This window comes from Mytilus edulis, chromosome 2, assembly GCF_963676685.1.
Source record: "Mytilus edulis chromosome 2, xbMytEdul2.2, whole genome shotgun sequence".
Taxonomy (NCBI): domain Eukaryota; kingdom Metazoa; phylum Mollusca; class Bivalvia; order Mytilida; family Mytilidae; genus Mytilus; species Mytilus edulis.
Window position 1 is genome coordinate 11710503 of NC_092345.1, and position 15775 is coordinate 11726277.

Below are 15775 nucleotides of genomic sequence, written 5' to 3' on the forward strand. Positions count from 1 at the left end.
TTATTCATTTGTGTACATTTATTTTCTACAAATCTATTTTGTTCTGACTTTTCTGCCTTTCTTCTTCTTGGGTTTGAGTTTGGAATTGAGAAAATCCATTCCCTGACGTTTTATGTCATCTCTAGATAGCAGACCATCATTATCTTGATCGTGGTCGAAATGGAAATCATCGATGTCGCTCCCATCATCCGTCTCTAACCGGATACGGACATTGTCAGCCGGAAGTTTGTTTTCTAGATATGTGTGAAGCTACAAAAAGAAATATTATATTAACAGCAATATTTATTTTTTTCAAACGTCTTTTGTTTTACATTTTACATTTTCGAAACGGTTGCAACTCTACTATTTCTAGCCTCACTGGGTGCTAAACTTGTCAATTAATAGACATCAAAGTGTAACTTCTTCAAACCTAAATAAAAGCCGGGATGGAAACTACTATATGCTTATGACCAATGAGCTTCAAATCAGAAATGAGTATTAAACTCGGGGTGAAAGAAGAATTCAGTCGTTAAAAATATATTAGATAAGACTGATAGACTGAAATGCTAGAGTACATGTTTATAAATACCAGTTTAAAGCTTTGTGCAAAGAAATACCTATTAAGTTTTAAAGCTCAGTAGGCATATCAATTGAAAGTACTTAAATGTCCATATTCATATATCTCATATAGAAAATAGTGATTTTTAAAATTTCAGTTATCATTTGGTTAAAGAATTTATGTTAATGTTTGTCTAACATGCAAACTGAATTTCAACGGTCTTTAAATTCCTATATAATTGATTGTAAAATGTTTAATTCTTGACTTAAAAACCAAAATTACGCATTTCAAACACGCGAAAGGTGTAAAAATGAAAAAGAATTTTGATCAAACTTGATAGTCCTTCATCACTCCAGTATAATGTTGAATAAAGATGATCTTACCTTGTGTTCATTTAAGTTCACGGGAGATAACTCGGGTGTCTTCTTCCACAGTCCTAACCCTGTAAGCAATACCTCTAGCTTTCTCTGACAATTAGCAAGATCTTCAACTGGATCAGATTTCGAAAAATTGTGGTAAGGCTGAAATGGAAGTAAAGCATCATTATTTCAGTAATCTCGTACGAGTACCACAGTCATGGCATTTTAATTCATTCTCAGTTGGTAATTTTTTTTTATATACAAATTGAGATTGGAATTCACACAGACAATGTTTTGTGTGTCCTGTCGACCAGACGATGACTTGTGTTTTTAAACATTTTGGGATTTACTTTATTCAAATTAACACGCTTGACAGGAAAGGGTTTTGATCCGCAGCATTTGATGTAACACTTGAACAATTTGGCAAATATACCTACATCATTGGAGACTGACACCATCAATTATTAAAAGCCATTTCTGTAAAATATATATGGGCACTTAAACTTCATTTTGAATGCTATGAAATGGCTCTAATACTCTTCGCGGTACAGATTTTAAAGGCTTATTAAAAAGAATTTCAAAATAGCTTTTTGCAAAGTTTTCCGAAAAAGAAAGAAACAGTAAAGACAATTTATACAGACATGAGTGATCTTTTTATTTGCACTTACCGGTTTCAGCCTGATTTCTTTGAGTTTCTCATACAATGTAGCGATACCAGATTGTAGATCGAGAAGAAGCTTTTCGTTGACGGCCATTTCGGTTAGACAATCGTCTCTTGACGTCTCTTCCTTCTTTACATATTCTTGTACATCTTCCACCATTTTTCTACCTCTAAATGTAGAAATCATCAGATCAATATAAATAGGCAAACTCTAAATGCACTATACTTAATAATTCATTAAATGTAGGGAGAAACTTCATTTGTAACTAAAGAAATGCTACTATTCAAGTCTTTGGAAAATAGAATGGGATATATAAAAAGAAAATAGTTTATCTTTTATATGCGCATGGAGTATAAATAGATACCTGAAAAGTTATGCTTGGTCAAGAGGAACTAAAATAAAAATTAGCAATAATACCAGACACTGGAAGGGTGACCTACTACAAATAATAGTAAAGTTAATCAGCATTTAGTTATTAGTAGTAAATGATGTACAAAACAATCTATCGGAAAAGAAAGAGAGAAAAAATGACAGACAAAAGACAGCCAACAAAGCACTGCACAGACAAATTAAGGTTCAGAATGCAAACTTCACCAAAATGTGTGAGAGAAGCAACCCAGTGCCCCGGTAGGATCAGCACTTCGTCCCACAGTAGAATCGTCCATCGAAATCCCCCTTTATGATAGTCTTAATCAATTCAGATAAGTTTAACGCACAAGAATTATCATAATCTACGGTATACTTATATATAAGAAAACTTACTTAGCTATCTGCCGCTGACTTGTAAATTTGAGGTCCTCAAAAATGACTCGTAACGAAGTTTTTTCTTCCATTAATCTTTCTTTTGCATCTAAGTTCTCTTGCTCTTGTTGTAAGATTCTGTGACGCGTATTATCTTGATTTGTTACACGGTACACAATGTCCTAAAAAGAAAAATGGATGGAGATGATAAAAAAAAAAGATAATACTGGAAATAACGTCATAAATTAATTCAAAAATATGCAATAGTTGAGGACAAGAAGCATATATATAAAATACGCAGTAGATGAAGGTAGGAAGCAAAAATGTAGTTCTATACTAGTAAAGTTATTTTTGAATTAAAAATTAATTTATTAGACCTTTCACGACGAACAAACTAAAATTTGTAAAAGCACCAGCTTTTGGTGGAACTTTATCATATAGTTATTTTATTAGACTCGTATTTCGCTTTTATTGCACGTGTACATGTAAGCTTATACATTATTTACTACTCATCAAGATATATCACAAGTTTTCTAATTCTTCTGTTCAAATAACCGCTTTCTGACTTTCTTATAGCAGAACTAATACTGCAGAGGTTTGACAGTAAATAATGCTATTTATTAACCTCCCCCTTTTTCCTTTCCGGACTGGAAACTTTTGACAATTTTTTCCTTATGTTTATGATATTTATCAGTCTTTCGTCAATTAAATTGCTTATTTATCGAAACAAAAGACAGTATTTTTTTATACCGTTCTCCGAAAAAAAAATGTATGGAATGCCAATGATTTTCCAAAACCAACTTTTGACATCCAACGATTTTACAATATTTATAGATGTAAAGGTATGCGACGTTTTTCGCGGTGAAAATACTTTTTCTGTAGGATTATTTAAAATCCAATTCATACAGAAAACCCTACTATAGTTCTATCAATATGGAATAGATCGGTTTATTAATCTGTCCGCAAGTAAAATGAAAAAACTCACATCCATATTGGACACGTGGATGGCAGACTTTATCCTTTCAAATGCATCTTCTAAGGTAAGTATCTTTTCCTGGCGGTCCTCCTTCTCTTGTTGTAATTTCATTGCCTTTGTATCTGTTAGAAAAATATATGTGCGAATCAATCCATATATGAAAATACAGGGAATTATTGTCAAAGTTGACTATTAGCAATCTATTAAAATTAACAAATAAAAAAAAAATTAAAAAAAATAAAGAGAAAACGTGACTAGAGGCTCTAAAGAGCGTGCGTCGTTCACTTTGGTGTATATGTACATATTCCACAAAGGACACTCTCCAACATTGTATACAAACAGAATTCTTTAAAAAAAAAAATCATATCCTGACCCTGACTTCCATGATACAGGGTGAATACAGGTATAGCCAGGAGTTTTTCTGGTTAAAATTGATTGATTCATTGGAGTTTGTTTTACGCCGCAGGAGCACACAAAGGCTATATCGCGGCGAGAGTTATTTCAAATATTTTTACAATTTACAGTATACTTTGGCTAAAATAACTCTAAGACGGAACTGACTTCATACACCGCATTGCATTTGCGTCAATTTTTGTAAAATATAGTATTTCGTATGCGCCAAATGGTTGTTTTTCAGGGTATCCCCCCTGCATTGGGTCGGTAAGTCGAGGTAACATAATGTAAATAACCCACTCGGAGACAAATAGAAGAGGACATACGCACTTTGTTCACAACAGATGAATGATGCCGGGTACAGTCAACCAGCGTCACGTCATGGAATAGCCCAATAACAAATATATAACATAGGGGCATTATGATTTGAGATCACAGACCTATGACCTTGAAATTAAGATCAAGGTCAAAGGTCAATTTCACGTTCTAGATTTCGACCTTTGCTAAAAATGCTTTCTTGTTCATTATAAAACTTCTGCATATACCTATTAATGCTATTGTTTTATATCAGTTTGAGGTACCAAATTACATCAGAAAGGAGTGAAATTTTCTAACATCGTTTTTTTAAATTTCATTCTTACTATCGAGGTGGAAAGACCTTCAACTGTTCTCTGAAAAATTGGTTTTTAATTTTTTATTTCTATTTCTTGCTGTCGTTTTCTTTTTCTTTTTTTTTTATTCCTTTTTTATTATTTTTTTGACTATCAGTTGAAAGCATTCCGATATGAATTCGCATTAAAAAAAAGTAGGGTAAAATGAAAATATCAGTATAAAAACGTTGAAAATTTAACAAGAATGTGAAGTCAGATGTTATAGGACTACCGTCACTTAACAAAATCAGTGTTTAATGATCTTTAATGCTGTCAACTTGATGAGGACTGTGATTTATGGTGAATATGTTCAGTTATGCTATCGAAATCTTTTCTTTTAATATTATTTACCTGTATTGAGTCTGTATTATTAGCGAAAGACAAAGTACCAATAAGAACCGGTGCATTACGTTTGCGCGCATTACCATTACATTTGCGCGTAGCCGTTTTGGTTACATGTTCGCTCATTTATTTGACAGATAAACTCAACTAATAAAACTCATTTATTTATTAATTTATTCAATTATTAACAAAGCGCAAGTACCCCTTCTGTTAGTCTAAGCCCCTGCTCACCAACTAGATGAGATTTCAAGCAGGCGAAGTCCGATTAATTATGCATAAGCATCGTAAACAGTTTTTGAGAAAAAGATATAGAAATCAACCAAATTCATTGAAATTTATTGAACTGATGAATAGTAAAAATCTTTCTAATCTTAACAACTTGTGCAAATTTATAGGTCCCCTGGGTAATTCATGTACTTAATATCATTTAGTCTAATATGTATACCGTAATATTTGATATATGTACCTCCTCTTGTATTCGTATAATTTGTGTATGTTTGTACATATGCATTATGTAATTGCCATTGTAATTTGGTTTGTTGAGAAATGAAGATATATAGCACGTTATCATATAAATATATAAAGATACAAATGTTAAAATGTATAGCTTATCGAAAATTTGATAGAAATTGCTTTGAGAAATAAAAGTTTGATAACTTCACAATCCAAGTATATTTACTAATTTAAAAGCTATTAGAAATGGATTAATGTCCAAATGATTAACTCAGTGCTCTAGCTAGATATCAAAAGGGGCAGGGTGCCAGTGGAGGGCAGGGCACTTTTTATGATAAGAAAAGGCACTGCTCATTTTTTTGTCTACGTTTCTGTGTGTATCACGAGTTAACGAATCTCTTTTTTTTTTTTTCTGTATATGTTTTGTTTTTTAAATAAAGATGCTTTTCAACTATAGTCTTTATTTCATTGTTTGTGTAGTTATGAATGATATAGTACATCTTCATCAACATATTATGTTTTTACAGTTTAACTTCACTCTACCCATTATTAAAGAATATGTTGTTTTTTTTTATATCTAAAATTATAGTTTTAATACATCATATGATCTGAAACTGAGAGCATTACTAATTTAACAATGTTTAGAACATGGATTGCTAAAAGTATAATTATCAAGTAGAAATTGCAATATATATTTTTTAATATGTTCAAAGACAGTTAATATCTTTAAGATAACATTATTATGTTATTATATATTCAATTGGTAATTTATTCCTTTTTTTGATACTAGATAATATTTTTAGAGCACAAATTTGTAATAAGCTATAACAGGGGAATTAACTCCAAAATCAATATCCACCACGTTTGGGTTAATTAAAAACTGTGCTTGTCGCTAACAAGTGGAGATGGAAGGCATTTCTGTAAAGGCATAGTTTTATTTTGATGACTTAAATTCAATTCTAAAGTCATGAAAGTTTTCATTTATATACGCTCTTCCATTGTGACTTGGAGATCGAAAATGCCGACCCAAGCTAAACACACTCGCTGACACATTCATCAAAAGTATGACAAAAAGATACATTGTCCTAATTAAATTACCTAGTTATTAACACCTTTGAAGTCTTTATCATTGTAATTCATTGTAATGACATGATTAACCTGGGGGCAATCACACATGTGTCATATATGTAATTAACTTGGAGATCAGAAATCGATGAAACAAAATTTTACCAAAACGGCACAAGATAATTTTGGAAAAAGACGTCAGGGCAGAAGGGCGCGGATAAAGGCACCCAGGGCGCGGCTGAGGGCACCCAGGGCGCGGCGCCCTTCTATTTTGAGCTAGCGAGACCACTGTAACTTGTTATTGTCAAAGTGGGTTGCAATATGACACATAGACAGACAGTACATGCAATAAATTTATCGTCATAGAAATGTAAAAGGTTAGATAGACGGTTAAACACATTGTCATCTTATTTTTAAACAAATAGGCCAATGTGAGCAATTGTTTCTCCATAGGCGGTAATGGTAACGTTTTCTTCTGTAGCTCAATCCATATCGTAAACTTGGGATGTTTATAATGACTCGTTTCGAAGTTGATACATTTTCACGTTTGTGGTTAAATTTTCGTGGTACGAAGTGTGATTCATTTTTCCGTAAATTAGTATACCCCAAAAATCCTTTCGTGACACAGCTCTTCATGGTAAAAAAAATAAGTTCTTTGAAAACTTAATACTTTGAATACATTTAAAAACTCCATAGTTTTTACACATTGATGGTCCTCTACTTTCCAAATCAACACAAATAGTTAAGCTCAGTCACTTGTTAAAATAAGAAATATTTCAAATATCACTAAACCCAGACTTTTTTACACACGAAATTTTCCTCAACTGGAGGTGCATTAGGGATATTGACCTAAATATAGTTAAATATAATATAAAGTTAATTTATAAACGTTTGCAGTTGTCCAAATTTTCCAGGTTATTCCTGTGACTTACGTTATACTCACAAGAACGCCATTTAACCGTTAAAATTACATTCATTCGTTTGAAAATGCTTTTAAGGACGCCAATTTGATTCAGTTATAGAGAAATATCTGCACATGTGTTCCAATCGTCATGGCAACCACCAATTCCTTATTTTCTTCATTTGTGACATGACCGTTAGCGTCTTACGGAAACACGACGGGCGTCACAAGCAGAGCATAATCTCCTTATCATTCCGAAGCACATGAGATCATTTCCAGTTTTTGGTTGGTTTTATGTTGTTCCTCTTTATTTATTTTTTTGCTATTCTTTTAAAGTTTTTTTACTGGTGTTTTTTCTTTCTTTTTTTTTCGACGAAGAATTACGATGTTAATTTTTGATTCTCTTTAAAAATATATGTGAATTTCCAATAAGACTATTTCATTGTTTCCTCCTTGTTATTAGACAGACACGTCTTCTAGTTTTTGCAAATTCAGATTAATCATGACGAGGTTAAATGTATAAAATATACAACAATTATGACATACATATCAAAAAGGTCACGTTTTGATTTATTTATGATGTTCATATCGTATCCTCTTTGAATCAAATTACCATTATCAAATCTAAATAGAACCTTAACTTCTAAACATTAATAAATTGTGATCATTCAACAATGACTTTTGACACATACATGTACATGCCAAGTTTTTCTCGTTTTGATGTGTTTATGTTCATACATGTATACCATGCCTATTTCTCATCAAACTACCTTTAAAAAGAATTAACTGCTTTACAAGTTCATCAATTTTAATCACTCTACATTCAAATTGATGTCGCCTAATCGCCATTATTATAAAATTGGTTTGATCTCAAAGTTTCAGCGGAGAAAACATTTTCGAAAACTGACCAATCAGAAGCAACAATTGTCTCTGATTACCATGGTTTTCATCCAAAAGAATTTCAAAGATCCGGAAAGTTTCTAATGTGAAAAAGACATTACAAACGTTTGTCTTGTAAAATTTGGACTACAGGCGACATTAAAGCCTAAAAATAAATTAACCACTGGAAATAACGAAAAACATGAATATACAAAACTTACCACCTGCAGTGTCTGTGACGTAAGCAACCTTTGCCTGTAAAAATAAATTGTTGTAAAAAAATATATTTCTCACCAATCCTGTGCTTACATTAAACAATTGTTTACTTCGTATCGATTGTTTCATTCGTTTAATTTTGTCAATTGTTTAACTCTGCTTTAGTATTTTTTTTATTTATTTTTTGCATAATTTTTCAACATTCCAATTCTTTTAAATTCGTTTGAACAATGTGATGTCTTGATAATCACAAGGCTTGTTCCTGTAAATGCATGCTCGTTCTACTTAATTATTGGTCGTAAAGATTCTTTGAAGTGACAGGCAATGATCAAAACTAACAGAAAATAAAACAAGAACGCACCGTAAAAGATAGACTTTTAGGATGTTTGCTTGTCATGTTTTGGAATTTTTGTCAGATTTTCGAAATCCTCTGGTTTTATCTATTTGAATGCCTAAAAAAAATTGCCAATGAACCCCAATTTTTCTTTTTATAAATCTTTAACATGTATAATTATAAGCCATTTGTAAAAGTCTTATGAAATCTTATTTATTTTTAATAGTTTTTGAGAACTTTAACTGGTCAATGATAAAGCTATGAAAAATCAAGAGAGAACAATTTCCCGCCAAAATTCCAACGGCTAAAATTTCGAAAACAAGCACATTGACCCCTATATTATTTTTGCTTTTTGGATTCCTCAATTAATCCCCTATCAATATATACTAGTTTTATGGAAAGTTATTTATTTTGAAACTTAGCAGCAAACATCCTTAAGTTAACATACTTATAATTAGATCCAAATATCAACCGGGTGCTTGAAAAGGCTAAAGCATTTTATTCTGCAAACTCATGACCTGATTATTATACTCACCCTCCTTTCTTGTCTGTCAGTGGGCTCCTTACGTCTCTCTACTTCCTTTTTGGTCACAGTGAGCTGTTGGTCTCGAGCTCTCCTCGCTTGATACATTTCTCTCTCCATTTTCATTAAATCTCTCTGTAAAATGTTAGATATACCATTAAAAGGAATCTACTGGGAGAACCAAATTTAAAGTGAATAACCTATGTTTCAAGTCTGGTTTAAAATGGCTGAGTTCCGAATCTATGATCTTATGCTGGTGAACACGATTCCACGATATCACCATGGAGTCAACAATCCTTTGAAATTTCCACTATTTTGCTTTAACAAAAAGGAGATAGATTTGCTATATAAGCCGGTATTAAGATTCCCAGCTGCAGGTAAAACTATCCCTTGTATTGGTGTACATTTATAGCGTTTTTTGTGTGTGTGTGACCATTAGGTCTTAGAGCATACTACAGGTCAATATGTGATGCTAAAACTTGTTTTCCACAGCAACACTTCAAACCTTCATCCTTAAGAAGAAGACATAAATAAAGACAATAATATGATAGCGAGATCTTACATTGAAATGTTGTTAAACACATTCTTTGGTTTGTCGTGAGAATATTTAAATGTTCCAATGAAGGGGCAGGACCTTTTTCGGGACGTCGGGATCGGGTGTTTTTAAACTCGGGATTTCGGGATTGACCCTTTCGGGATCCGTGAATTTTTTTCGAATTTCGGGATGTCGGGATTTAAATTTCTTTAAATTCGGGACCTTGGGATTTCGGGATCAGGACCCCTCCGACCCCCTCCCCCCCTTTTCCAATCATACATTTATATTTTTCTAATGTGTAAATTAGTCCTTTTGCATTGTAACTTACTCTTGTGTCATCGCTACTTTTAACTGCCTTCTCGTTCATTAGTTTAAGTACATCTAGTTCTGTACTAGCATCACGAAAGATTTCCTCTAGTACATTTAGTCTCGCTGGATACAATCTGCATTCCTAAGGGTAAATAAAAATATTTCACGTTAGCCATCGGTTTGCAATTGATTATTTGTTTATCACTCGAAGTGTCGGACCTTACATCTGCAACGCTGATTTTTAGATCTACATGAGCCTTACTTAAGATGAACACGTACAGCGCTGGATTTTACATTTCCAGTGCTTGATTTTAAATCTACAGTGCTAGACTTAATATCTATACAGTGCTCGACATTACATCTCAATCGCTTGACTTGCATATATCTACAGCGTTAGACTTTTTATTTGCAGCGCTGGAGTTTACATATTTAGCGCAGGACTTTATATTAACAGCACTGGACTTGACATCGACAGCGCTTGATTTCAGATCTACATCGCTGGACTTCAGAACTACAGCGCTTGACTTGAGAACTGCAGCATTAAACTTTATATTTCCAGCGCTTGACTTTGAAAAACATGTACGAGACCAACAAAGTTACGTTAACGTGACCAACAAAGTTACGTTCACGGTAGTACTCGTATATCGATACCTTGTGTAAATGTTTTTATGCTTGTTGTTTTTTTCTATTTTCCGTACCGATCTTTGAGGTTGCAACTGATTTTTACAATTTGTTCTTATGTTGTGCTGTTACACCTCTGTTAAACTCTTAACAAACATGTGTAACCCCGCAACATGCTTTATGTGCTTGACCCAAGTCAGCAGCCTGTAATCTTTAAGTAAATGGTTGTCTTTCGTTCATGTCTGTCATATATTGTTTTGGTAAATTGTATTGTAGGCCGTTATAGTTTTCTCGTAACAAATGCATTTTTAGATATTTTTTATATCGGGGTATTTTACACGGCTTACGATACGGTATGGATCTTATCATTGTTGAAGGTCGTGCGGTGATATATAAAGGACAAGGTTCGCTAATGGCACAAAATGTCCTAACCATGATATCAACTTTATCATAAAAAACCAAACAGGTTTCAATGTGGTTCATAAATAGGTCTATTTCAAAAGTATAAATGCTAAATATATCAGTTCTTTTCATAAGACTACAAGATATTTGCCAAAGTAAGCCCATTTTGGACATTTTGTCAAAATATAATGATTTTGTGCATTTTTCAGACCTAAAAGCTTTTGAAACACCTTGGCCGCCACCTACGTTCTAGAATGTTTTGTAACCAAAAGATTCCAATTTTGATATAGATTTCATTAATATAAAAACTTTTTGGATCGTAGATGGAGGCCAAGGTTAATTATGCCAAAAACAATTAAAATTATGGACAAAAAGTACCAAAATTGACCTTTCAATACAAATTATGCTCATTTAAGGGGTCATTGCTTCATAAATAGTAAAGGAAAAGGCCAGAAAAAATATTTTTGTCTTAGTAGTATTATCGCAAGTATTTCTATGTGGCATTTGTAATTTTTTGTCCCAATTTAAAAAACATAAAAAAATCAGGGCCAATTTTAACCCTTCGTGAACCTTCTCCTTTGTATATAGCCATTTCATTCGACTGTAAAGTTGTGTCATTGGCCATCACACAGTATCTTCTTATTTTTACATTTCAGTGATCAACATAACGTTTTACCTCTTGCATGTGTGTCATTATTTCCTCGTACCTCCTCGTTATATTTCTGGCGGCCTCATATTTTATACCAGCTTTATCCATCTCATTCTGTAATCGTCTGATAACCTTAAGTGACAATGACAAATTTTAGAAATGATCTTACTAGTAATCCAAAACCCAATAAAAAATGCAAGATGTATACTACTGTAGTAAAACAAGGACGTCGGAAAACAGAAAAATATGGGTTTTTTTCTAGTCTGTTCTGACAAATTTACAGAACCTGCCTATTATATTTATTGTAATCGTCTCGACTATGCACAAAGAGTTTGGCACTGGGCATCAAACAACTTATCTGGTTAAGATAATTATAAAAAAAATCAATTTTAAACTCCGACAATATAACTTGATCTCTGCTCTTAAAACTAAAGTGAGATATCTTTATGTTGTTCAAAATCCTTGTCTTTACCCTCAATACTAGCTGAAATCTGACAGGCGCTTGAGTACTATTGGAGATAATTATATACAAATTAAGTATCTTAGTTTTTATCTAAGTCACATGCTTTGTCCATATTGATTTTTGTTTTCTTTGACAGATTGCTGTTTCATACACATCTGCTTGTCCCTTATTCTATATTTGGTTATCATGATCACTGGTATTTTTTACAAAGCTTCAGTCACCTGTTTTCTTTCTAGATCGAAATCTTGTGTATTGACAAGCCTCATCTGCCTGAGAGTTGATTGAAGTTCTTTTAGCCGATCTCTTTTGATGTCTGCCTCATGTTTGATAGTATTGCGGCGTTTACTGGCCTCGCACACTTTCTGGTCCATCGTTTTTACAGCACCCTAAAGTCACATAGACAATTTAATTCTTAAACTAATATTTTGTTTGGTGTTCTTGTGTTTGTATTTATATTTTTTCTTTAATACGCTACATTTGTTTTGTTGAGATCATTTGAAAAAAAAATAATGTTAAAAAATATTAAACGGAGAGGGGTAGGAGTCAAAAGGTAAATTAACAAAAACATTGCATAAAACGAACTTAATGCGACAAGCATCCGTTATTTCAACTCATTTGAACTATAAAATTGAGAAAGGAAATGGGGAATATGTTAAAGAGAGAACAACCCGCCCAAAGAGCAGGAAAAAAGCCGATGGCCACCAATGGGTCTTTAACACAGCGAGAAAATCTCTTTCGAGTAATACTAATACTACTAGACACATTTCAACTATTAATTACTTTCGAGTTGTACTAGTTGTAGGAGAAGTACACAATTATTCAATATATCAGCCTTGTTTTACAGCTATATAGTTACCTCGACAGTATATCGCTGCATCGATAGAAGTTCTTCTTTCCGATTTTGGAACACAGAGTGGATAACTTTCTCGTCGCCCTGCAAACACATATGTATAGTTTCCGTTGTTACGACTTGACACTTGCGATGGACTATGTCTATAGTACCAGAAAAATACTACCAATAGCAAAAAAAAGATACACAAACAAAAAAAGGCTACTGAGAAACATTTACTAACATTTGGTAGGAATGATGGGTCTACGTTGTCATTCAGGTTTTACTTTATCGTTTGTTTGTTTAGTCGTAAAAGATTTATTCTAAACATGCATAATTAAAATTCATTCATCTTTTTTCTGTTTTCTATAACTATTAGCATTTGCTTTTTTAAGTGCTGGTTCAGTTAATCCGCATGATTTGATTTTTTCCCATTGGTTTAGTGAACTTTACTTTTGACCTAGCTGGTCCAATTCATTTTGTCCTGCTTGTAATGTATAATTTCTACTTACTAAATTTTATCGTTTTTTATTCAAATCACTATATTCGTATGGTAGTTCTTCTAATCAAATTCTCTGAATAGTTCATAATTTTTATTATTTTGATCGACTAAAATTTATAGTTCTTGAACTACCTGACAACCCATTCCTATTTCATTTAAAAGGCCCTTGGGCTGATATTGGTGTCTCGGGATGATACAACATATGACACGGACTTTGCCATGTATTATTCTCTATTTTACACACTTTTGTTTGAAATTTGACAGAGATATTTACAAGATTGAAGAGAGACTTTTTTTCATTTATTTTTTTGTTATTTTTAACTTTGTTATTATGTTGTTTATTTGGACGAGGGTGCATCTTTTATTGTTGAAGTCTCTGCCTAATTGATGTTTGTTTCATACCTCCATTTATTTATATCCAGGGTGTCATTGTTAAACGATAAATTTGTTCCAGACGGATTCCCGGTCTTTTTAATTTTTCTATTTTTGAAATAAAAACATGGTTTGTTTTGTTTTGTTTTTCACACTTTCTCTAATGTTAATTGTTTTGAATTTTACCAAGGTACATGATTTCATAGATTTTAACTTACATTTATACTCTTTGCAAGAGTTACACGCTTTTTCTTATTTTCTGCTCTTAGTGTCGCGATTAATCGTTCATTTTTAATTTTCTTCTCTTCTGAGCTTTCGAAAAACGCACGCGCATCTCTTTCTGAAATGAAAAGTACATTATGGTTAGACTACTAGTTTGTATTTTAAAACGCAGAAGATGTTGATGCCAGTTTTCAAACAAATTGACCCTTAAAACTTACACAAATTTTCTTAGTCTTTCATATTTACTCTTTTTTATGTTTTCGAAATAAATTTGAAATACTAGTATAATTTTTGACGAAGGATCAAAGTTACCTTTTAGATGGAGTTTTCCACGAAGTTCGTCTATCTGCTCCTGTTGTGTCCACGCAGACATAACCACAGAATTCCTGATATCCGGTCTCGGCATCACTAAGAAAAGAAAATGAAAGCGATCTACAGCTCTGGTTGATACATAGGTCATCTATTTTGCCTATTTAGATTATATGCTGATCAAATGAAGTCTTTACCATACCCTAAAACCCACCTTGAACAATCTGGCCTAACTCTAACCACAATGAAATCGTAACCCTTATGAACAGGAACACCTATTCATGCTATTTAAAAAAGTTCAACCACAATATCATATCGAAAATATATGTTTCTGCTTTCTGTAAATTGAAAATAATGTTACTAGTATTGTAATTTCCCCATTTTCTGAACAAATTAATCATATTTCCTACAAAAATAAGGCTTTCTTCTACTTTGGGCTTCCAACCTATATAGAGCTATACGAAACAATCATTTGCCATAAACCTCAACATTTACCTTTCCCATATAGGCTAACCCCAACACTAAACATAAACCTAACCTAGAGCATTACCTTAACTTATCATAACTATTAATGAACCCTCACCCTGAAGTAAAAGGGAGTCTTACTTAACCAACGCTTACCAAAAACCTTATCCATCACATTGTATGTGTCATTTTATGAAACAAATTATTACCAAAGTTCTGAAAATAGCGTAAATGAGAAGGAAACTTACCGTCTCTTGGCTTCTTCCGTCGATGCAGCGATAACAAAGACAGAACGACGTCGGCAAGGAAGTCGCGTAACAATGCTGAAATAGTAAACGTCACAATAAATATAGCTCAGAAGCATTACGGAAGACAATTATTGATGAATGAAAGGAGAAAAAACACAAATTCAGAGACCTTTACTATTTTTTACTTTCTTTTCGAGGACGGAAGCTGTTTATCTGGTTGACATCCTAAACATATTTGTCTATTACTAGTAGCTCATAGACATCATTTTGTCATGTGAGTGTACCATAAAGACGGGTTGGTAATTTCTCATAGAGTCAAGTTCAGTAAAAAAACCGACTCTCGTATATTTATGTACAGCTTGGAGATGTAATCTTTTTCTAGTCATTGTGTCGGATGAAAATTACAACCAGTCAAGAGGGCTTTCTCTAATGTCAGCACGAACGTCAGGTGCATGGTTAAAAAAAAATCGGTCTTCATTTATTGAAACAGGCCTAGATAAACTATGAAGGTACATAAAGGCTTTCCATGCAAAAGGATGAACACAAAAGGAATGTAGTTTCCATTATGGAAATAATGGCAAACGCTGCTTGTAGTATCAATGACAAACTCTGCTTGGAAAATTAATGACTTAAGTTGATTGTTCCCTTTATACAAATTTAGTTCTCTCGACTATCGTTTATCAGAGAGCGAAAACATTCTGATATCGTTTACCTGATACATTTTTTTCATCTCATCTTACCGACCCTGCAAGACTCTCATATGGGTAGTCAATGTCGTTAAAAACCGACCTCGTCGTCGCCTTCTCTGACATCTTGA

At 33.0% G+C, this 15775-nt stretch overlaps 1 protein-coding gene across 2 annotated transcripts; it reads right to left on the reverse strand.

Annotated features, from left to right (window-relative positions):
- LOC139511456 (outer dynein arm-docking complex subunit 3-like) lies at positions 1-15033 on the reverse strand. 2 transcript variants are annotated; one of them, XM_071298211.1, is made up of 14 exons: positions 14959-15033; positions 14249-14344; positions 13933-14054; positions 12868-12945; positions 12233-12397; positions 11576-11680; positions 9896-10018; positions 9045-9167; positions 8181-8214; positions 3286-3398; positions 2322-2482; positions 1566-1728; positions 922-1059; positions 1-249 (listed from the first exon to the last, which is right to left on the reverse strand). In XM_071298211.1, exons 2-14 carry the CDS (start codon positions 14340-14342, stop codon positions 34-36), a joined length of 1635 nt encoding a protein of 544 aa, XP_071154312.1. In that variant the 5' UTR covers positions 14343-14344; positions 14959-15033; the 3' UTR covers positions 1-33. The 2 variants fall into 2 exon arrangements, with proteins under 2 accessions (XP_071154312.1, XP_071154313.1); XM_071298212.1 differs by lacking the exon at positions 13933-14054 and having other exon boundaries at positions 14959-14990.
- Between the last annotated feature and the right edge of the window lie 742 nt (positions 15034-15775).

What these genes read in the sequence shown, in the direction of transcription:
- LOC139511456 (XM_071298211.1), bottom strand. Translation starts at nt 14,342, where the DNA reads ATGCCGAGACCGGATATCAGGAATTCTGTGGTTATGTCTGCGTGGACA. An exon ending in TGCAGCGATATACTGTCGAG is followed by an intron (nt 12,398 to 12,867) that starts GTAACTATATAG and finishes ATGTGACTTTAG; the next exon opens with GGTGCTGTAAAAACGATGGA. An exon ending in TCCACGTGTCCAATATGGAT is followed by an intron (nt 2,483 to 3,285) that starts GTGAGTTTTTTC and finishes TTTTCTTTTTAG; the next exon opens with GACATTGTGTACCGTGTAAC.